The 24,860-nt window shown below is 40.6% G+C and overlaps 1 protein-coding gene across 17 annotated transcripts in view; it reads right to left on the bottom strand.

Annotated features, from left to right (window-relative positions):
• Nucleotides 1-24,860, bottom strand: part of nek1 (NIMA-related kinase 1) — a 240,341-nt gene that overhangs the window by 134,769 nt on the left and 80,712 nt on the right. For all 17 annotated transcript variants that reach the window (XR_011358400.1, XR_011358407.1, XR_011358411.1 and 14 more), the window contains 3 exons: nt 19,813-20,000; nt 18,406-18,537; nt 17,280-17,382 (listed from right to left, as the gene is read on the bottom strand). Coding sequence is in view for 14 of the 17 variants with exons in the window: in XM_069941511.1 (XP_069797612.1) it covers nt 17,280-17,382; nt 18,406-18,537; nt 19,813-20,000 (423 nt within the window). In the remaining 3 variants the exon portion in view is untranslated. The remainder of the gene's footprint in view (nt 1-17,279; nt 17,383-18,405; nt 18,538-19,812; nt 20,001-24,860) is intronic.

Below are 24,860 nucleotides of genomic sequence, written 5' to 3'. Positions count from 1 at the left end.
ATGAAGGTGGAAGCAACATCTTCACCACAATCATACTCACATTCAACAAGGATGTCAACACAGCACCCTACTTTTGTCCCATTACAGCTGCAATTGCTTCACACCCATCTTTATGTTCTCTCCCAGCACGACAGTCGTAGTACAAATGTCAAATATTGGTGAGATGGAATACAGGAAGGAGATGGATGGCCTGGTGCCAAGATAACAATCTTAATGTCTAAGGCAAAGGAGACGATCATAAATTTCCGGGGGGAGGTAGGAGTGTGGTAGAACTCATTTCTGTGTCCGCATCAACAGTGCTCAAGTGGAGACAGTAGATAATATCAAGTTTTTGGGAGAAAACATCTTCTCCAATGACCTGACCAGGACCATCCACATTCATGGGATGGTCTAGAACAGCCATTCTCAACTGGAGCCACATACACCCCCCCACCCTCCCCACCATGGGCCACAACATAATATTTAAGGAAGGCAACAGTGAAATAATTTTTTTTTAAAAATTTAAATGTAGTGGGTAGTAGAGAAGTATGGAAAGAATGATAATCTAATTCTAAGTGTTTAATTTTATTCTGCAATAAGTTTGAGCAGCCATTCTCAATGGGGGGGGGGTTTCAGCACATTTAAAGGAATGCCATGAAATCCTTATTAGTGGGGGCCCCCAAGGTATGTAGGCAGAAGTACAAAAGAAACCAATAAAACTTGACTGCTTCACAGGGAAGGAGGAACTGTTAACTTTGACCAAAGTCCTTAAGGTTGAGAACAACTTGTCAAGAAAGTGTCTTTGCACCTCTACTTAGAAGGCCAAATATGGCATAGTCCCATGTTGGCCTACAAGAGAACAAAAACATCCCAGCTGGGTGGATCTTAGTGTATGGGAGCTTCTCTGTTCGATATTTTAAAAAACTACAAATTATGAATGCAGCTCAGCACATAACACTGACATCTCTTCCTTACACAAACACTTCTTGGTGGCCCCGAAAGGCAACCAACATGTTGAAGGACCCATTCTATCCTGGCCCCACTCTTCTCTCAGTCCAGAATAGCGAATCTATGGAATTAATTCGCAGGACAACTGTGGAGGGCAAGTCATTGGCTATATTTAAAGCAGAGACTGATAGGTTCTTGATTATAAAGAGTAACAGGGAGAAAAGGCAAGAAAATGGGTTTGAAAAGGAATGCAAATCAACCATGAAAGAATGGCAGGGTAGACTCGATGGGCCAAATGGCCTAATTCAGCACCTATGTCTTATGATCTGACCCAGAAGGTTAAAGGGAAGGAATTATGCACCTGTCGCTACCCACTCACCAGCAAGCAAACCAGTTCCTGAAATGGTGGATGTGACATGGAAAATGCAGGAAAATTACTTGGCATCAAACACAGGTTATTATCTGAGCTGATGACATAATTGATGGCACCACTTACTGTCCACATGACAGAAGCAGTGATGTATCTGAGCCCAGCATGCAAGTCTGGAGGTATCACTCTTGCACTAGACCCCACAGCATGCATATCAACTCGACAACATGACGAGCCATTCCACTATGCATACACCAACGCCTATTCTTCTTTCTTCTTTGGCTTGGCTTCGCAGACGAAGATTTATGGACGGGTAATGTCCACGTCAGCTGCAGGTTCGTTGGTGACTGACAAGTCTGATGCGGGACAGGCAGGCACGATTGCGGCAGTTGCAAGGGAAAATTGGTTGGTTGGGGTTGGGTTTTTCCTCCTTTGTCTTTTGTCAGTGAGGTGGGCTCTGCGGTCTTCTTCAAAGGAGGTTGCTGCCCGCCGAACTGTGAGGCGCCAAGATGCACGGTTGGAGGCGAGATCAGCCCACTGGCGGTGGTCAATGGGGCAGGCACCAAGAGATTTCTTTAGGCAGTCCTTGCACCTCTTCTTTGGTGCACCTCTGTCTCGGTGGCCAGTGGAGAGCGCGCCATAGAACACGATCTTGGGAAGGCGATGGTCCTCCATTCTGGAGACGTGACCTACCCAGCGCAGTTGGGTCTTCAGCAGCGTGGATTCGATGCTTGCGGACTCTGCCAGCTTGCCTATAGTAGCTCAGTATAGAATACTTTGCGACGTGGGTGACCCTGACGGTCCAAACGACATTTGGACCCCAACATGGAACATTTTTCCTCAATGCTTGCCGTGGCTCTGAAACTGCCAGTGGTTTGGACTTCACAGCTCTGTGTATGATTTGACCAAGCAGAAGGCCAATTTCAGTTGGGACAGGTAACATCTGATTCCGTGCAGTACTAATATGTAGTCAGTGCACTGGTTCAAGAGATGGCATGCCGTGTTTCTGATTTCATGCAGGAGCCTCTGGAAGAGGGCAAGGGTCTGCTCATCCATGCCTTTGGCCTCAAATGACGTGAGCGAACTGCCCGTTTAATTCACTTGGATGGCTTGTGAGACAGGACCCCTCCTCATGAATAAAATGCTGGCACTAACAGAAGGGCATAGGCCCTGCCTCAGGTTCAACCAGGTTTTCTTGCAGCAGTTGCCAGAAGATACCCACATGCTGCTGGCCGATGGGGATTTCAGTGACCCACGGAGACTTGCAGCCTGTGCTGATATTTTATGGCGGGGTAAGCAAGAAAGCACGACATCCATAGGACTGTGCAACTCTAACATTAGATCTGTGGCAGGGTTAATCAAATCCATTGTCAGAGCACCAGTCGTCCAGGAGACAAGAGTGTTTCTAACATTAACGGCCCGATGCTGCCAACCTCCCTGTGCATTTCAGGGAAAGAGCCGGGGCCAGCCGTCGCTAATTGCTGCAGCAGCTGACCTTCAAGACAGCTGGTTTTTTTTAATGTGAGATGGACATTCCGGCCAGCAAGCAAACCACTAACAGAAGGGCAGAGGTGGATACAGGGGCTGAGATCAGCGTACTTTCCCCTTCAGGGCGTGACAGACGCAACAGAAAACCCGGGCTATGATTGAAAGCTGCAAACTGCAGTCTCACTCAGGCATTTGGATCCTGCTTCAGCTCGGCTGTGGTCGCACAACCACTACTGGGAGCTGATTTCCTCAGAGCACATGGCCTGCTGGTTGATCTAGAGGGATGAAGGCTTGTTCGTACCAACACTTTCTGGACCTTTTCCCGAGGGGAGGCCAAGATGCCAGCCCCACATTTATTCCTTGTTACTCTTTCGGAGAATGAATTCTCCAGGTTGTTGGCAGAATTCCCCACAATAATTATACTGCAATTCACCTCCGCAATCCCAAAATGGTGGACATGCTGTGAAAAATGCTGGAAATTGACTGCATCCAACACAAGTTTTTTTTTAATCTGAGCCGATGACATTACTTCCTATCCATGTGGCAGAAGCAGTGACGTAGATAAGCCCACCTGCTGGTGTCAGTCTTACAACAGATTCCACAGTGTATCTATCAACTTCCCTGCATATAAATCAGGTCGACAACGTGCACACTGACATCTACAGTAACTCAGCATAGGGTGCAGCACCAGATTCCAACCGAGGGGCCTCTGCTGCATGCCCGAGCTCACAGGCTCCCTCCAGGCAAGCTTTGTCTGGCTAAAGAGGACTTCGAAAGGATTGAGGACGTGGGTGTTGAACAATGGTCCAATAACTCCTGGGCCTCCCCACTCCACATGGTACCTAAGGCCGCAGGTGGAAAAAGACTCCTGCGGTGATTACTGCAGGGTAAACGAGGTCACCACACCAGATCACTATCCAGTACTGCATTTCCAGAACACGTATATTTTTGTACAGAAGGGAGCACACCAAGCACGATTCCCGTGTCCATACGAGGGTCCCGTCAAGGTACTAAGACACAATGGTTTCATGTACATTTTGGACATTGGAGGTGAAGTAGAAGCTTTTGCAATTGACTGCCCTGGATCTGGATGGTCCAGTCGTGCTTCAGGTGCCTTGGCGGAGTGGAAAACCGCCCAAGCAAAAAAAATATACAGACTTTGGAGGTCTGCAGCAGGATTGCTGGTTTTGGTTGTTGGGGGGGGGGTTACGTGGTGATCCACTTTCCAGCAAGCGAACAGGCTCCCAAAATGGTGGACATGCTGTGAAAAATGCTGGAAATTGACTGCATCCAACACAAGTTTTTTTTTAATCTGAGCCGATGACATTACTTCCTATCCATGTGGCAGAAGCAGTGACGTAGATAAGCCCACCTGCTGGTGTCAGTCTTACAACAGATTCCACAGTGTATCTATCAACTTCCCTGCATATAAATCAGGTCGACAACGTGCACACTGACATCTACAGTAACTCAGCATAGAATACTTCACGACTCACCAACCAGTTGAAGGAGAGCTTTTTCTTCCTGGTTATTCAGTTCCTGAATGAATCTCACAACAGTGATTGCACATGACCTTCAGTCTGTGCAAATGAATCTCTTCACTGTAACACTATGTGATGTGTCCTTGGGCTTCGACTTCAGATGAGAAGTTTTGAGCAATTCTAATTCAAGTGGTGCTCCCTGTGGAAGGCTGGGAACATGCTGAAAAAAGGAAAATTCCAATTTTTTCCAGCAGGAAGAAGTGACCAGTGGAACTGGAGCAAAAGACTCTTGATTAACAGGAAGCAAAGGGGAAAGGAGTAAATCGGTAACAGAAGAAGAGGGTGGGGAATGAACTGTAGGGAAAGAGGTAGAGAACAAATTTTGGTGATTCCGCAGATGCTGAAGAACAAGGCATAAAAGTGCGAGAGGAACTCAGCAGGCCATTCAGCATCCATGGAAAGCAGTAGGCAGTCAACATTTTGAGCCTCAGTCCTCCATCAGGAACGATAATAAACAAAGGCATGAAAAATAAAAATATAAGCAAATATCAGCGCCCAATAAGTTGTATCTTTGGCAATGGACACGCAAGATGATTTTGAGTGGTTGTAGTGAAACTCAGCAGATATTATGGACATAGGATTACAAGCATGGACAGGTAGGGGTTAGAGGGAGGGAGAGTCAGAAAGTGAAGAGTCAATGAGGGAGGCAAGAGACACAATGAGGAAAACAGAGTGGAGTTGGAAGGCTTGCTACTTAATGGTGACAAGATGGGCTCGTGTACACAACGTACATTACAATGATGATCATTTATTCCCATGTTACAATTCATGATACCTTCAACCACACGACAACCGTAATACCTTCACGACAAGCTCCGGGGAAAACCTGCTGCAATTCCTACCATGTTATATTCACATCCAACATTCACAAGAAGAATGCCATTTCACAAATTCAAACCCATATTATTACTTAATTATTTCACGGAAGGAAAATTTAAGAACACGTCCATCTCTCAAATACAAAGCTAACTTCCAAGTTCTATAATGTGAAACCTAATTTACCAATTCATGATTATTTAAATTATATACTGCAAATTAAATTTAAAAAATCTAAGATAAATGGCCACCAAAAGTCAAACAAATGGGAAATCAAGAGTCAATTTATTATTAAACAACTTACTCATCTATGAAAACATGAGTCTTAACACAAGACAATTAAGCACATAATCTAATTTAAAAGATTCAGCCACTCAACAAGGCTCCCATTTAGAATGCTCTTCTTCCCTACATTTTACAGTAGCACCTCAACTACTCAAGTCTTGTATCATTAATAGAGCTTGGTCTTTTACCAGAGCAAAAGTTTGAAAGGACCACAAGCTTTTGTCACATGGTGCAATATTATCTCCAAATGGTATACAGCTTTTTGACCCCCAGGTTAGGAATTTGTGATATGTGGGCAATTTTGCATTACCGTGAAGCTACGAACAAAGATTTCCACAGGTTTACTGCCAAACAGCATTAAAAAAATGCTGCAACATTCTGTTAAATCAATATTTATTATTAGGAGATTGGTAACTTTTATATAACTAAGCAATAAAAGATCACAGATATAACTGCTCATATCGGCATAGCTCACGCAGCACCTGTTACAGTGCCCGCAACCAGGACTCAAATCCCGCACTGTCTGTAGGAGTTTGCATGCTCTCTCTGTGTCTGCGTGGGTTTTCTGTGTCTGCGTGTGTTTTCTCCAGGTGCTCGGGTTTCTTCCCACCATTCAAAAGCTTATCGGGGGTTGTAGATTAATTGGGTGGCATGGGCTCATGGGCCAAAAGGGCCTGTTACCGTGCTGTATGTCTAAAATACGCAGACTACACTGTACTCAAGTGAAATATAGCCAATTAAGCTCAAAAAATTGAAGAGGAAGAAATAGCAACATTTATGAAAGGAAATGGTTTATACAATTTGAGTGTTTTTCAAATAAATATAAAAGTTGCATTTAAAGATCAAATCTTTTAAATTTTAAAAAAAATTTTCACACCATATTAACCAAAATACACACAAACATTTCCCTCTTAAATATACACAGTGGCATTTTCTCCCCTTTTCCCCATCTCCCTTCCCACACCCATCCCTACCCAACGTTCAACATATACATTACAATAAACCCAATAAACAATGTCATCACACAATGAAAATAAACAAGAAAATTGTGTCATCTACTTTTACACACTGGATCAGTTCATTTCGTCTTCTTCTCATTCTATCATTTTAGGGGGTGGAGGTCCGCGGTAGGCCCTCTCTGTTGTGTTCCATGTATGGTTCCCAAATTTGTTTGAATAATGTGACTATATTTTTTAAATTATATGTTATTTTTTCCAATGGAATACATTTATTCATTTCCATGTACCATTGCTGTACTCTCAGGCTCTCTTCTGATTTCCAGGTTGACCTTATACATTTTTTTGCTATAGCTAAGGCCATCATAATTTTTTTTTTGTGCTTCATCCAGTTTGAGGCCTAATTCTTTACTTCTTATAGTACTTAGAAGAAAGATCTCTGGATTTTTTGGTATGTTGCTTTTTGTGATTTTATTTAATACCTGATTTAGATCTTCCCAAAACTTTTCCACTTTCTCACATGCCCAAATTGCATGTACTGTTGTTCCCATTTCCTTCTTACAGTGAAAACATCTGTCTGATACAGTTGGGTCCCATTTATTTAACTTTTGGGGCGTGGGGTATAGCCTGTGTAACCTCGTGTTTATTGTATTTCTCATAGTTCCGGAGGATAGCTTTTCCCATTTTTTATTTTTTCTCTTTATGTTTAGTTCTTGTTCCCACTTTTGTTTGGGTTTACAGCTTATTTCATCGTTCTCTTTCTCTTGCAGCTTGATGTACATGTTTGTTATAAATCTTTTAATTATCATTGTGTCTGTAATCACATATTCAAAACTGCTTCCTTCTGGCAACCTCAGCCTGCTTCCCAATTTGTCCTTCAAGTAGGTTTTCAGTTGGTGGTATGCAAACATTGTACCATGAGTTATTCCATATTTGAACTTCATTTGTTCAAAAGATAATAAATTATTTCCCAAAAAACAATTTTCTATTCTTTTGATCCCTTTTCTCTCCATTCTCTAAAGGAAAGGTATTAGTTGATTTTGCGTCAATAATAATTTTTGTAGTTGGCAATTTGTTTTTCCTTTCTATGTGAATCTTCTTCCAAATATTGAGCAGATGGTGCAGTACTGGTGAACTTCGATATTGCACTAGTTTTTCATCCCACTTATAAAGTAGATGTTCTGGTACCTTCTCCCCTATTTTATCTAGCACTAACCTGGTCCAATCTGGTTTTTCCCTTGTTTGATAAAAATCTGATAGATATCTTAATTGTGCTGCTCTATAATAATTCTTAAAGTTTGGTAGCTGTAAGCCCCCTTGTTTGTACCATTCTGTTAATTTATCTAGCGCTATCCTCGGTTTCCCCCCTTTCCATAAGAATTACCTTATTATTTTCTTTAGCTCATTGAGGAATTTCTCTCTGTTAAGGGAATTGGTAATGATTGAAATAGGTATTGTATCCTTGGGAAGATATTCATTTTAATGCAATTTACCCTTCCTATCAGTGTTGGTGGTAAATCTTTCCAATGTTCTAAGTCATCTTGTAATTTCTTCATTAATGGCTGATAAATTAATTTGTATAGATGGCATAGATTATTATCTAGTCTAATACCTAGGTATCGGATTGCTTGTGTTTGCCATTTAAATGGTGATTCTTTCTTAAACTTTGTGAAATCCGCATTATTCATTGGCATCGCTCCATTTTTATTTGCATTGATCTTGTACCCCGATATTTCTCCATATTCCTTCAATTTCTTATGTAATTCTTTTAATAATTCTGGTTCTGTTAAGTCTACTATGATGTCATCTGCAAATAGACTGATTTTATATTCCTTCTCTTTTATTTTTATCCCTTTTATTTTATTTTCTGTTCTTATCAGTTCTGCCAAGGGTTTTATAGCTAAAGCGAACAGTGAGGGAGATAGTGGACATCCCTGCCTAGTTGACCTGCTTAATGATCCCTTATATAATGCTTTAATCCAATTAATATATTTTTCTGGTAGGTTGAACCTCTATTACTTTGAATAAATAATTCCATTCTACCCTGTCAAAGGCTTTCTCTGCATCTAAAGCAACCACCACTGTTGGAGTCTTATTTCCTTGTACTGCATGGATTAAGTTAATGAACTTACAGATATTGTTCGTTGTTCATCTTTTCTTAATAAATCCAGTTTGGTCTAGTTTTACTATTTTTGGTACACAGTTGGCCAATCTGTTTGCTATTATCTTATAATCTGAGTTAAGTAGAGATATTGGTCTATACGATGCTGTTGTTAGTAGATCTTTCCCCGTCTTTGGTATTACTGTAATTATTGCTGTTTTACATTAATCTGGCATGTTTTGTGTTTCTTCAATCTGGTTCATTACTTCCAGGAGAGGAGGAATTAATAAGTCTTTAAATGTTTTATAGAATTCTATTGGGAGTCCGTCCTCTCCAGGCATTTTATTGTTTGGTAGCTTTTATAATATATCCTATATTTCCTCTATTTCAAATGGTTTTCTCAATTTGTTTTGCTCTCCTCTTGCAATTTCAGTTGTTCAATTTTAGCTAGAAACTCATCAATTTTGTTTTCTTTCCCTTCGCTCTCAGTTCGGTATAATTGCTCGTAGAATTCCTTGAAGTTTTCATTGATCTCTGTTGGGTTATATGCAATTTGTTTGTCCTTTTTCCTTGATGCCAATACCGTTCTTTAGCTTGTCCTGTTTTAAGCTGCCAAGCTAGTATTTTGTGCATTTTTTTCTCCTAGCTCATAATACCTCTGCTTTATCTTCATTATGTCTTTTCCACCTTATATGTTTGTAGTGTTTCGTATTTTATTTTTTTGTCCGCCAATTCTCTTCTTTTTGTTGCATCTTCCCTTGTTGCTAATTCTTTTTCTGTACTTACTATTTCCCTTTCCAACTGTTCTATTTCCCGATTGTAGCCCTCCTTCATCTTAGTTACATAACTTATTATCTGCCCTCTGATGAAGGCTTTCATTGCATCCCATAATATAAATTTATCTTTCACTGATTCCGTATTTATTTCAAAGTACATTTTAATTTGGCGCTCAATAAATTCTCTAAAATCCTGTCTTTTAAGTAGCATGGAGTTTAATCTCCATCTATTAGGTTCTTGGTGGGATGTCCTCCAGCTCTATTGCTAATAACAGGGGTGAGTGATCCGATAACAATCTAGCTTTATATTCCGTTTTCCTAACTCTCCCTTGGAATTGGGCTGACAACAGGAACAGGTCAATTTTGAGTATGTTTTATGTCTACTTGAATAATATGAGTATTCCTTCTCCTTTGGGTGTTGTCTCCTCCATATATCCAAAAGTTGCATTTCCTGCATTGATTTAACCATAAATTTGGCTACTTTGTTCTTTCTGCTAATCTTTTGTCCAGTTTTAAATATCAAATTTTGACATGCCAATTGTTTCCTTCCTGACATAACCAGATGTTGAAACTTCAGTTAGATCACAGAATATTCTGTCCAGTTCTGGTCAGCTCATTGAAGGAAGGATGTGGATGTTTCAGGGAGGATGCACATTTAGCAGGATGGTGCCTGGATTGGAGAAAATGTCTTTTGAGGAAAGGTTGATCAAGCTGGGGTTTACTCTTTGGAACGAAGGGGGGCGAGAGGCAACTAAGAGGTGCACAAGGTTACGAAAGTAGAGTGGACACCTAGCACTTTTGTTACCCCCAATGTGGCAATAGCCAATACCAGAAAACACCCACTTAAGGTGAATGGAGGGAAGTAGTTTTCCTTTAAAAGACAGAGAGTGGAGGGTGCCTGGAATGCACTGCCGGGGATGGTGGTGGAGGATGAATCAATGGGGTCATTTAACAGACTCTTAGAAATGCATATGGACGTAAGAAAAATGGAGGGTTATGAGCTGTGAGAAGGGCTAGATTGATCATGGAGTAATTTATTTAAGTCAGCAAGTTTGTGGGCTGAAGGGCCCATATGGTGCTGCACTGCTCTGCGTCTTATGTACAGATATGGTGGTAGTGCAATGGTTAAATTATCAACCAATAATCTGGAGCAGCCATTCTCAACCTTTTTCCAGCTATGGCCCCCTCGAGGACTTTGCTCAAAGTTTATGGGCCCCTTCCCAGTAAAACATTCAGGTTTTGATTTCTTCTGTACTTCTCTCCAATAGACTATATAAAATCATAAAAATATTTATGTTACACGAGGTGAAAAGAAAACAAGGCTGTTACTTAAATATGCTGTGCCCCTTGGGGATGGGGTGGGTGGAGTAGTGCCCCTGTTACGAATGATTGATTTCGAGGCCTGGATGAACAAACCAAATTCCACGACAGCAACTGTGGAAATTAAATTCAGCTAATAATCTGGAATTTGGGAAAACAAGTACAAGAAATTCTGGATTATAAAAACCCAGTCTGGTCTCAAAACTCTTTAAAGCTATTTGAATTCCTTAATAACTTTCAGCAGACTCTTTAAAATCCGCTCCACCTCTTGTCAGGGTGAGCCCATCCTGACATCGACCAAAGAGCCAAATTTCAAGGTTAGGTGATGTCAAACCATCCTAGTTAAAAAAGAAACCAGTAGGCAGGAACACAGAGTGCTTCATCATGAATATATCGTGAGGGAGTCATCACAGACTGGATACTCAACACAAGTAGGAGAGTAGCATGGAGATGGGAATAGTACCATCTCTTGGTTTCCCTCCAAGTCACACCCCATCCTGACATAGATATATGACTATCACTTGGTCTGAATCCTGGAATACCCTGCTCAACAGCCCTGAGGAAGAACTTCTGTTTGAGCAATTTCACCAGAAGCACTGCAGAAGGCAAATCAATATACCACCTTTATGAAAACAATTAGGTAAGAGCAGTAAATACTGGTTCCGTCAGCAAAGCCATTGAAAATAAATTTGAAAGAAAAATCCCTAAATGGGACATGTTCCAATATTTTAAACAGAATATTGATCTCTAGAGGGTTGTTAACTTGGCTTGGAACATCACAGGCACCAGGCATGACACAGTGTCTTATAAAAGCAGCCTCTATCCTCAAAGACCCCCACCACCCAGGCCCACTCTGCTACCATTGGTGGGGGGGTGGGGGGGGGGGGGGGGAAAGGTACAGGAGCCTGAAGATGAGCACTCAGCAACACAAGGATGGCTTCTTCCCTGCTACCACCAGATTCCTGAATAACCAATGAACCAAAAACACCGCCTTACTTTCCATGTTCTATTTTTTTTAGATTTATTGCTGTACAAGTGGTTTTATACGAATGTTTGCACTGTGACGCCATCACAAAACATCAAATTTCGTGACTTGTTCACGACAATAAATTTTGATTCAAAATATAAGCTCAACACCATAGGAAATATATGAAATAAATTTAAATTTAAACACAGTAATCTCGTGCAGACAAGTAATCACCATTAAATTAGAAAGCTCAAGATATGTTATGGACAAGAGGACAACAGGTTGAAACATCAAAAAAAAAACTGAACGATGCTAGAAATTAAAAAAAGAAAAAAGCATTTGTCACGATCCTTCAACCAAACATGAAAAAGACCGGAAATCCAGTTCCAAACTGCTTGACATTTTCTTCAAAATCTGAAGTTGATGCAACCAAGTCATGGCAAATAGCGCAGCAGGCCAAATGTTAACCCCACACAACACACATCAATCCCAAATTCTCTTGCAAGAGACTAAGATTTCAAGAATGAAGACAAGATTATCAACCACCCTCCCCCTCCCACCAAACTTAAACCTTGCAGCTTTTGATTCAGAATTCCAACCAAAGTCACATTCTTGTTTTTTTGCAGCTGCTATTCCGAAGCCTCGTTGGCCGATCCCAAAAATAGTTTTACCAACTGCCTTGCAACAGTCAAGGATGCCTCTTGAAATACATTTAAAATCCAGTTAGATAGATTTTTGCATAGTTGGGGAAAATACAGGAAGGGGGAGCCGAGGCCACTGCCAGATCAGCAATGGTAGAGCAGGCTCGAAATGCCAGAAGGGCAACCCTTACTCCAGCTTCTTAGTTCAAAAGGCAATATTACACATAATTTCTTCATTTGAAAAAAAGTGATATAGAAAGATTCAAAGAGAATAAGACTGAAATCCGGAGACCGTATACAAGTTTAGCCAAGACTTCCGTGAATCATAGAAACATAGAAAATAGGTGTAGGAGGAGGCCATTTGGCCCTTCAAGCCTACACCGCCATTCATTTTAATCATGGCTGATCATCCACTCAGTACCCTGTTCCAGCTCTCTTTCCCTACCCCCTGATCCCCCTAATCAAAAAAAAGGCTCAAAAGTCAAAACCTGCTCCTCAATGATTACGTTATTTTGTGCTGTGATTATATTCTAGTTCCAAAAAATTCCAATGGATACAAGGACTAATCTGGAATCAACATGACCTCTTCTATTCTGCATCAATACAATCAGAATTGGAGCTGGATGGGCTCAGGAGCATTCGGGAGGCTGAGGGGGGTAATAGATAGTAGCTATAGGGATAATGTTGTACTTAAAGAGTTATAGTGCATCACGGTTAGAAGGAAAGGTAATGGATGGCCGGAGCAGGATTCTCCAACGGGCCCCCCTCGAAGAACAAGCATGCCACTTTGGCTACTGTTGACAGGGCCGATGGACCAGGGACGAGTTGTGTGGCACGGAGTCTGGTCCTATGAGTATGAAGGGAAGATAGAAGGTTCTGTGGAGGAGATTGGATATCTCTTATGTTGCAAGGGTACAGGATATTACAGATTGAGTCCATGGTATACTGAAGGGGGGGGGGGGGGTGGGGGTGGAGAGAGAGAACAGCCAGGTGTTGTGGTCCACGTGGAGACCAATGACACGGGGAGGAAGGGTGTGGAGGTCATGCAGGGCTAGGTTAAAGGACAGGACCTCCAGGATAGTAATCTCAAGATTGCTACCAGTGCCACATGCAGGTGAGGCAAGAAATGGAAAGATAGTACAGGTAAACATGTGGCTGAGAATGTGGTGCAGGAGGGAAAGCTTTAGATTTGTAGATAATTGGGCAACATTCCAGGGAAGGTGGGAAATGTTCCAGCGGGAATGGTTTACATCTTAACAGGAAAGGGACAAATATTCTTGCAGGTAAATTTGCTAGTGTGGTCCGGTGGGCTTAAACTAGATGTGAAAGGGGGAGGGGAACCAGAGTGAAAGAATAGATGTAGGGGAGAAGGATGAAATTGAAAACAGAAGTTGTATGCACCATTAGTAATCAACAGAGAGTAAGAGGAGATTTTCTTAAATGTATTTATTTCAATGCTAGAAGTTTGTGAGAAAATTAGATGAATAAATCATTGGAATTATGATATGGTAGCCATTAGTGAAACATGGCTATAGGAGGGAAGTGAATGGCAACTAAACATACCAGGATTTTGTGGCTTCAGTTGTGATAAGACTAGGGGGGACAAGAGGGGGAGGTGTGGCATTGCATGTTTGAGAGAGTGTTTTAGAAGGATAGATTAGAGCACTTGTCTAGAGAAACACTATGGGTGGAATTGAGGAGTGGGAAAGAAATGGTAGCACTTATGGGGGTGTATTATAGACCACCAAATGTGAAGAGGGAACTGGAGGAACAAATTTGTAAGGAAATAGCAAATATTTGCAATAAGCACTGGGTTGTGATTGTGGGAGATTTCAACTTTCCACACATACTATAAATGGGCTGGATGGTATGGAGTTTATTAAATGCATGCAGGATAGTTTTCTACATCAATATATAGATATACCAACTAGAGAAAGCAGTGTTGGATCTGCTTTTAGGAAATAAGATGGGTCAGGTGACAGAGGTGTGTGTGGGGAGCACTTTGGGTCCAATGATCACAATTTTATTGGTTTCAAAATAATTATGGAGAAAGATAGGTCTGGGCCTAGGGTTGAGGTTTTTGATTGGAGAAAGGCTCATTTTGAGGAGATGGAAGGTGTAGACTGGGATAAATTGTTTTATGGGAAGAATGTAGAAGGAAAATGGAGGACATTCAAAGGTGAAATTTTAAGGGTACAAGATGAAAGGTTAACTTTTAGGGAGCCTTGGTTTTCAAAGGTTATTGGCAATATGGTTCAGAAGAAGAGAGATGTGTTCAAAAAGTATAGACTGCAAGAAGAAAATGAGATGTTAGAGGAATCTAAAGAATGTAAAAAGAATCTTAAGAAGGAAATTGGAAAGGCTAAAAGGAGATATGAAGTTGCTTTGTCAAGTAAGGTGAAAATAAATAAAGGGTTTCTACAGATATATTAGGAGCAAAGGGAAAGAGGGATATAACTGTTCCCCGAGAGCAGTGGTTCCCAACCTTTTACTTTCCACTCACATACCACTTTAAGTATTCCCTGTGCCTTAAGTGTTCTGTGATTAGTAAGTGATAGCTTAAGGTGGTGTGTGAGTAGGAAGGGAAGGTTGAGAATCACTGCTCTAGACCCAATTATTACTGAAATATTTTGCTTGAGAAAAATTGTCATTGGCCCATTTCCTTTGGAGTTATGAAACCGTGCACATAACAAGTCAATTAGGTACGATTAAAACAGTAGTTTTCAAACTTTTTCTTTCCACCCACATACCACTTTAAGCAATCCATTACTAATCACAGAACACTTATGGCATAGGGAATACTTAAAGTGGTATGTGAGTGGAAAGTAAAAGGTTGGGAACCACTGCTCTAGAGGATGAGAGTGGACAGCGATAAGTAGAGCCAAAAGAGATGGTGGAGATTGTGTAAAGTAAGGGAAATAAGTATATGGAAATGATGATGATTAAAAAGAAAGTACTGATTCTTTTAAGGAAAATAAAGGTGGATACATCTCCATGTCATGCCAAGATATTCCCTAGGACCTTGAGGGTAGTTAGTGTTAAAATAGTAGGGGCTTTGACAGAGATATTTAAAATGTCACTAGTAATGGGAATGGTGCCAGAGGAATGGAGAGTAGCTCATGAAGTTGCTTGTTTAAAAAAAGGTGCTCATGACTATAGGCCTGTAAATTTTATGTCAGCGGTGGGCAAGTTAATGGAAAGTATGCTTAGAAATGGTAATATATAAATATTCAGATAGGCAGGGTTTGATTAAGATCAGTCAGCATGGATTTGTGAGGAGATCATGTTTGACCAATCTTATTGAATATTTTGAGGAGGTTACTAGGAAAGTTGTTGAGGGTAAGGCATTGGATGTTATATATATGGGCTTTAATAAGGCCTTTGGTAAGGTTACTCAGGGAAGGTTAGTTCGGAAGGTTCAATCATTAAGTATTAACACTGAAGCAGTAAAATGGATTCAACAATGTTGAATGGGAGATGCCGGAGAGGAGTGGTAGATAACTGTCAGATTGGAAGTCGGTGTCTAGTGGTGTACCTCAGGATTCTGTATTGTGTCCATTACTATTTGTCATATACATTAATGATCTGGATGATGGGGTGGTAACTTGGATTAGTAAGTATGCGGATGATACTAAGATAGGTAGAGCTGTGGTCAGTGAAGAAGGATTTTTGCAGAGGGATTTAGGGCAGTTAGAAGAGTGGGCTGAAAGATGGCAGATGGAGATAAGTGTGTGGTGTTACATTTTGGTAGGGCTAATCAAAATAGGACATACATAGTGAATGGAAGGGCATTGAAAGTACAATAGATCCAGGACAAATGGTACATAATTCCCTGAAGGTGAGGTCACTTGTGAATTGGGTGAAGAAAACTTATGGTATGTTAGCCTTTATAAATCAGAGCATTGAGTATAGGAGCTGGGATGTTATGCTAAAATTGTACAAGGCATTGGTGAGGCCAAACTTGGAGTATTGTGTACAGTTTTATTCACCAAGGTATCGGAACGATATCAACATACTGGAAAGAGTGCAGAGAGGATTTACTAGAACGTTGCCAGGGTTACAGGGTCTAAGTTTATAGGGAAAGGTTAAATAAGTTAGGTCTTTATTCTTTAGAGTGCAGAAGGTTGAGAGGGGATTTGATTGAGGTATTCAAAATTATTAGTGGTATAGATAGAGTTGACGTGGAGGGGCTATTTCCTTGAAGAAAGGGGGAGGTTCAAACAAGAGGACATGAATTGAGAGTTAGGGGGGAGAAGTTTGAGGAAACACAAGGAGGGAACTTTTTTTACTCAGAGTGGTGGGTGTGTGGAACGAGCTTCCAGACAAAGTAGTGGAGGCAGGCTCAATATTAGCATTGAGGGAGAAGTTGGATATGTATATGAATGGGAAAGGAATGGAGGGTATTGGGTTGAATTTAGGTCAGCAGGGTTAGGTGGGAGAAAGTGTTTGGCATAGACTAGAAGGGCCAAGTTGGCCTGTTTCTATGGTGTAATTGTTATAGTTTATATTACATGGATACTCAGCTTCATAAAGCTGCGTGAACTCGCATTCAAGATTGACCATAAAAGTTAATACATTTAAAATGGATACAATTTCTCAAAATATTTGGATGAGTTTTGTCGAAGTATAGATACCACACCAAGTCCAAAGGATATAAATCTGGACTGGCACTGCAATGACGTCAGGCATATTTATGAACATTTTGCATCCTCGTTTCATCAACATCAACAGCACTCAAACAAGCCATTTGACCAAATTGACCAGGCTAACATTCAAGCTCCAACAAATTCTCCCCTTCCATTTGTTCCCCTTTCACACATTTGTCTGGTGTCGTACAAATCTGTATTACAACTCTTTAAAGCATTTCAAAGTATGCTTGAGTGGTATTTATAAAATAAAGACATGCATAATTGTATTGGAAGACATTATAATGCCACATTGAAGTGTTTGCTTTCCTGACGAAGGGATTACAAGTACAGGTGCAAGAGAGAAAATGAAAGAAGTGGTTATGTACTGACAGTATACAATTAACCCATTCTGCCACATTTAAACAACTGGGTGGAAAAAGTTGGAAACTAAAAACCTTCATACCAAGTGTCCTTCACCACGTGCTTTATTCTGCAATGCTTCCCGCTTTCGCTGCCAAAATTCTTCAACTTGCTTTGCCCTTTCTGCTGCTACATACCCTCGTTGTCTGGACAAATAAATGCAAACGCTTCAATTAACCAAGCTTCCTTAAAGAAACCAGTTATTTAGCACAAATGAAAATATGCACAAAATACCTCCTACTTCTCATGTAAAATCTTTAAAAAAACCTTAATCCAAGAGATAATGGAAGTTCAAGACTTGAAATATCAGCTATAATGTTACAGACTGGCATAGCAATTGGAGCTATTGACTCACAGAGCCAGAAATTCAGGTTTACTCTTGACCTCCAGTGTTGTCTATGTCTATTCAGGCTTAATCTGGTTTTCTCCCCCATTTAACAGATGTGCATATTGGTAGGTTAATTTGCCACTGTAAATCACCCTTTGTGGTAAAATGCAGGAGTTGAAGAGAAAGTGGGGAAAAAAATTTAAAATGGGATCAACATGTGCAAACAGGTCAGCATTGACTCGGCAGGCCAAAGAACCCATTTTAATGCTGTACCTCTCTTTGAACACTTGTAGCAGTTTTTAATATTTTAGAAAATGTACAAAGGTTTTTGAATCTTTAGATAATCTGGGGATTAAAAAAAAGATCAATTGCCATATTTCCCAGGCTGCACAAACAAGTGTGACTACATGGATGAGAAGGGAATGGAGGATTATGGGAGGGGTGTGCAGTAATACGCATTACTGAAGAAGCAGAGGAGCTACAGGCCATAAAAATAACCAAAGAAAATGCTTTTCTCCTAAGCACAGATATACCCTACTCTTTAAGAGAGGTTTAAATAAAGAGGAAATTCCCTTATGGGCCTTGACCAGAAACATTCACCATTTCACTGCCCAGTTGATTCCTGATCCATCAAGTCTCTACAGCTTCGCTTTGCTCACATAAAAAAGTTACACTTCAGATAAACCACCAATTAGAAACAATCTATGATTGATATTCCAAAAGTGATGAATGTTGCATGTGATAAAAAGAAATATATGTCTAGAGTTCCCCTAAACAAAATGTGTTATAGGGGTTTTCAAGTTAGATTGCTGATCGAGCAAAATTTCTATCACCAACTTACCTATAGGCATTTGCTTGCTTGGCCACATTTTCGAGTCTTTTCACTTCTCTTCTGACTGCTTCTGCATAAGGAAGCTGGTGGAGACATCCTGGTCCATTATGGATCCCAGGACCTGCAGCTACTGACATCCCACTGTAAAATTTGTTCAAAGACCTCAATTAGAGTGCAATGTGTTTGGAGAAATATAACAATAGGAAATGAAGCTTGATGAATGGACAGAATACAGAAGTTAACACGGTTTTTAATTTGGTAAGGCGATCATCCATCAGACGACCCCTTAGACCACACATGTCAAACTCAGGCCCACAGGCCAAATTTGGCCCGTGATATAATTATATTTGGCACGCAAGATCATATCAAATTTGTATTAGAGCTGGCCCGCTGGCCACCGCGCCAGTATAGCGCACGCACAGCTAATACTACAAATCCCAGAATGCTTTGCAAATGCATTGGCGCCGGCCCGTCAGCCCACTAATCGCCCCCACCTCCTCTCTTTACTTTCATTGTATCTGTGACCTGTCGCCTAACTCACATGTAATAAACCCCTTACGAAAAATGGCCAAACGAAAGACAGAAAACAGGACCTTTCAAGGCAGGTGGGAGGCAAACTATATGTTCATCATTTTAAAAGACAAACCTGTTTGTCATTGAAGCAAGTTGTTATTTTTTTTGACTTGTTGGCTTGTGGAAAAAAAATACATTTAAAAGGAGCTTAAAGGCTATAGAGAAATATTATTTATTGAATATTTTATTTCTCATTTGTTAATGCTTCTTCTGGAAAGAGTTTAACCAAAACTATTATTAAACATTTCTTTGAATAAGAAAAAGTTTAACATTACATATGTTGAAAGAAGAGAAAACATGCAGATGTTGTTCAAAATTTTCAATAAATATTTAGTTTGGCCCACGACTTAGTCCAAGTTTTTAATTTTGGCCCTCTGTGAATTTGAGTTTGCCATCCCTGCCTTAGACAGAAGTCCTAATTGCCTGAAATTGCATTTTGTGTTGCATGAAGGTACTATTGCACTCGATGAAAAGGAACCAATTCGATGGTCTTGGTCAACATTGCTCTCTGATCAATACCACAAAAAGATTGATTTTTTTGGAGCTATTTGAAGGACTTTGCTATGGTCTAACTAACTGCTCTGCTTTCCTATGTAACACACTACTTTCAAAGTTATGCCCTGAATGTGCATCATTCGAGCTGATTTCAGATGTGGTAAAAACAAAAACGTAAAAGAAAGCAAAGCATCAGAAAAGGTTTCATACATTTAAAGCTTGCAGAAGCAGTTTTTCTCAAACTAATGGTAATTTTTTTTCCCCAAAAAAGTAGTTTCTTCCCTCACCCAGAAAAAGAGCATTCAGATCACAGGTTTCAAGAGGTAAACTAGCTGGCAAAATAAATACCTGTAAACACGATCCCGTGGAGGTGTCTCCATGTTCCATTTTGTGCTTTTCTCCTCAAAGCCTTTAATGTTTTCCTTCTGTTGCTGCATGTGGTCAAGGATAGCATGGTAATGTTCATAGCATTGTCCCTTATTAGCTGCTGGCAAGATACCTCCTGACCCTCCACCTCCGCCACCACCGAATGGAACCTGCAAACAATGAGTCAGAAGTTGACTTGCCAAAAATATCCAAAACTTTCCAATGTTAACTATCAAAAACAAATTGGATATTTGTGCAAGGAAAAGTAAACAGGACCATGATGAAAGAGTGAAACAATTTGAATGCAATAGATCAATGTGCTGGAGAATCACAGTTGGTCACGCAGCATACATCGAGTGATCAATGTTTAGACTCTGGGCTCTTCATCAGGTAGAAGGAAAGCAGGCAGGAGCATGAATCAAGCCCTTTCCTGAATTAGCCACAGTTACCCAGGAATCATGAAGAAGGAAACTGAGATGTCATCTGAAGTTTGATCACACGTAATCATTTCGGAAAGAGCTCAACCGATCAGTGGAGCCACCTTCCTCCCCCTAATTCAGTATGTCCCCAGTGTCATTCTTAACTGGCAGCCACGGAACTACTTTCACAGCAAAAATCCAGCACATTTTTCAACTCTGTTTTCCTTACAACCTATCATGCCACATTTGGCAAGATTCTAACAACACAAAATCAAACCAAGATAGTTTCGTACATAAAGGCAGTCTTCAAATATTTGCTACATTTATTACTGAACCATCAAAAAATATTGTAGCCTGTGATCAGTTGCACATGTTGAATTATCAGAAGTTTAAAATTCTTGATTAATTGGTTGCACTTACGGCATTTTCTGTTAAAGATCAGCAATGTAGAAAAATGTTCAACTCAAGCACAGAAGATCGGTTTGGTTAAGATGCAAAGGTTCCCCATCATTTAAATGATAGGTTCTGTTTTTTATCTTGTTTCAAGATATGGAACTGAGTTACAGTAACTTTAAATTTTCATGACTGAACATCTCCACACTCACTCAAGCATTTGAAAACATTCCAATGCATTCAACGTCATGACAAATTGATAAAAGTGCTTTGTTACAGAGCAAATTTCGAAGGAATAAGAAGGGATTTGGGGAGTATTGAGTGGGACAGGATATTTTCAGGTGAGGGTATAAATGAGAAATGGAGGATATTCAAAAAAGAAATTTTGAGGGTACAGAGTAGTTATGTCCCAGTGAGGATTAAAGGAAAGGCTGGAAGTCATAGGGAGGCTTGGTTTTCGAGGAATATTGGAAATTTGGTTAGGATAAAAAGGGAGGTGTACAAGAGGTATAAAGAACAGAGAGCTGACAATTTGAAGGAGGACTACAAGGAGTTTAGAAGAAATCTTAAGAAAGAAATTAGAAAGGCCAAAAAAAGGCACGAAGAGGCTTTGGCAGACAGAGTAAAAATAAATCTAAAGGGTTTCTATAGGTACATTAAAAGTAAAAGATTAGTGAGGGATAAAATTGGACCCCTTGTAGATAGCGAGGGTAGGCTGAGTGAGAAGTCAGAGGAAATGGGGGAAATTTTGAATGATTTATTTGCCTCGGTATTCACTAGGGAAAAAAATATTGAACCAGTTGAGGTAAAGAAAAATAGTGGGGAGGTAATGAAGCATATAAGGATAACCAAGGAGGTAGTGATGGCTATGTTGAAAAAGATAAAGGTGGATAAATCTCCAGGACCGGACAAAATATTCCCAAGGACACTCAGGGAGGCTAGTGGACAGATAGTGGGGTCATTAACAGAGATATTTAGGATGTCACTGGCCACGGGGGTAGTGTCAAAGGATTGGAGGGTGGCGCATGTGGTTCCGCTGTTTAAGAAAGGGTCTAAATGTAAACCTGGGAATTATATGCCCGTGAGTCGGACGTCTGTGGTGGACAAGTTGATGGAAAGTGTTCTGAGGGATGGTATTTACAATTATTTGGAGGTACAGGGATTGCTAGGGAGTAATTAGCATGGTTTTGTCAGGGGTAGATCATGCTTGACAAACATGATTGAGTTTTTCGAGGGGGTTACAAAAAAGGTTGATGAAGGGAAAGCTGTGGATGTTGTCTATTTAGACTTTAGTAAAGCTTTTGACAAAGTTCCCCACAGGAGGTTAGGAAAAAAGGTGGAGGCATTAGGTATAAATGAGGTAGTGAAATGGATTCAGCAATGGTTGGATGGGAGGTGTCAGAGTAGTGGTAGAAAATTGTTTGTCCAATTGGAGGCCAGTGACTAGTGGAGTTCCTCAGGGATCGGTCCTGGGTCCACTATTGTTTGTTATATATATATTAACAATCTGGAAGTAGGAGTGGAGAATTGGATAAGCAAGTTTGCAGATGATACAAAGATTGGTGGTGTTGTGGACAGTGAGGAAGATTACCGTAGATTAAAAGGTGATTTAGGAAGGCTGGAGGTGTGGGCTGAGAAATGGCTGATGGAATTTAATACAGATAAGTGTGAGGTGTTACATTTTGGAAAGGCAAATCTAAATAGGTCATATGCATTAAATGGTAGGCTATTGAGATGTGCAGAGCAACAAAGGGATTTAGAAGTTGTGGTAAATAGTACCCTCAGGGCTGATACTCAGGTAGATGGTGTGGTGAAGAAGGCATTTGGAATGTTGGCCTTCATAAATCGGAGTATTGAATTCAAGAGTAGGGAGGTTATGATGAAATTGTACAAGGCATTGGTGAGGCCAAATTTGGAGTACTGTGTACAGTTTTGGTCACCAAATTATAGGAAAGATATAAACAAAATAGAGAGACTGCAGAGAAGGTTCACAAGAATGTTGACAGGATTTCAAGGTTTGAGTTACAAGGAAAGGTTGTGCAGACTGGGGCTTTTTTCTCTGGAGCGTAGAAGATTGAGAGGGGACTTGATAGAGGTGTTTAAGATTTTAAAAGGGACAGACAGAGTAAACGTGGATAGGCTTTTTCAATTAAGAGTGGGGGCGATTCAAACTAGAGGGCATGGTTTAAGATTGAAGGGGGAAAATTATAAGGGGAACATGAAGGGAAATTTCTTTACTCAAAGGGTGGTGGGGATGTGGAATGAGCTTCCGACAGACGTGGTTGAGGCGGGATCATTGGTTACATTTAAGGAAAGACTGGATCGTTACATGGATAGGAGAGGACTGGAGGGGTATGGACCGGGTGCTGGTCAGTGGGACTAGGAGGGTGGGGATTTGTTACGGCATGGACTAGTAGGGCCGAACTGGCCTGTTCTATGCTGTAAGTGGTTATATGGTTAACGTACATCTCTGCACCTAATGAATGACTGGAACCTGCTTTGTGTAATGAAAAATAACAAACTCAGATGAATGGTCTTTGGTTCTCTGTCAATGTATTCAGAAATAAGGAGCTAATTTCAGTTTCTGTTTTTATGGCAGTGGGACAGCTCAGGACAGAAGAATAATAACTCAAGAGATTTTTGTCTCAAAAATCCAAGCTATGGATTAAGAGATACAGAAAACCAGGAGGCCCTGGATGGTTTTAGTAACATCTTGAATTGATCCAGCAGCAATAACTGAATGTCTGTACATTGGTTAAGAGAATGCTCATCTATTTCAGGTGAGCTCACCATTGATGATACAGGCCTCACAGAACCATGTTTAGGGTATAATAAATCAGTAAACTTATCAAGCTATCTTATAAATGCTCTATATCCAGACTTCCTGGTGAATGCACATATAAACCAGTGAACAAAGGAACTCAAGTGATTTCGTACATAAAGGCAGTCTTCAAATATTTGGTACATTTATCACTGAACTATCAAAAAATATTGTAGCCTGTCATCAGTTGCACATGTTGAATTATCAGAAGTTTCAAAATTCTTGATTAATTGGTTGCACTTACGGCATTTTCTGTTAAAGATCAGCAATGTGGAAAAATGTTCAATTCAAGCGCAGAAAATCGGTTTGGTTAAGATGTGAAGGTTACCCATCATTTAAATTATAGGTTGTTTTTTTTCTGGTTTGCAGATTATGTTACTGAGTTACAGTAACTTTAAATTCCCAATCACCAGTCAAGTACCTGTTCTTTCCTCACAAATTGCCATGCCACAATAGTCCAATCTTCAGAAGCTAGCTTCCATGGGCCTTTCTCTGCCAAAATCTTTTCTATCAAGTCATGAACATTATCTTGGCCACTATGGGCAGGAATGCCTTCCTGCTGAGAAAGCAACATCCAAAATCACTTCCATTCTAGCAAGCGATGGTGTGAACATCATAGATCTTGATTTTTATTGCGAGAACTGGTGTGAACGATGTTGCTGATGCAATTTCATGTTAAGGAGCTAAATCACACAACGACTAGAAATGATCCAGGAGGTGAGTCAGAGCCAAAGTGTTTGATCGAAGGTTGGGATCTCCCAAGTGGTCGATATCGACCCCTAGGGGTTGAAGAATGTCAGGGTGGGGTGGGGGGCTTCCATGCATAAATTAAAATGGGAATGGATTTATCTGGAGCTTATACCTCGAATGTAAATTTGTTGGTGAAAACCGTAGGCTATCCTTAATCCTATCATTGTTAAAATTACACTTTTGTGGTGGTGCACCTTGTGGTCCCCTCCGCACATCCTCATGGCAAACCGGCCCCACTTGTATTGCCACGTGGTGGGGCAGCCATGAGGAAATGGCGTCGTCAGAGTTTGGTCTCTGACTCCAGCATCCCTTCCCTGGACAGTGATTACGACGTCACAATGCACCAGGTGACTGAGCTCGTGCTGCCCTTAAAGGGGCGCACGCTGAATTTGAATAAAAACAGTCGTTAACGACCCTCAACGTGGTGGCTGTGTTTGTTCCACTGCTCACACCACCACACTTTCACATTAAGCAGAAAAAAAAAGGTGGGTCCAACTCATTTGTTTTAAGGTGGTGAAGAGGAAAGTCCATTCAGAACTTATTAGAACAAAAGGTTAAACTGTAATTATCAACCCTCAAAAACAGACCAAACTAGACAAGTGGATGAAATGATTGTATCAAATTGGACAAAAATGAGCAGGGAGAAA

The sequence above is a fragment of the Narcine bancroftii genome, chromosome 1, assembly GCF_036971445.1.
Source record: "Narcine bancroftii isolate sNarBan1 chromosome 1, sNarBan1.hap1, whole genome shotgun sequence".
NCBI classification, from domain to species: domain Eukaryota; kingdom Metazoa; phylum Chordata; class Chondrichthyes; order Torpediniformes; family Narcinidae; genus Narcine; species Narcine bancroftii.
This window is presented reverse-complemented; position numbering and strand designations above follow the sequence as displayed.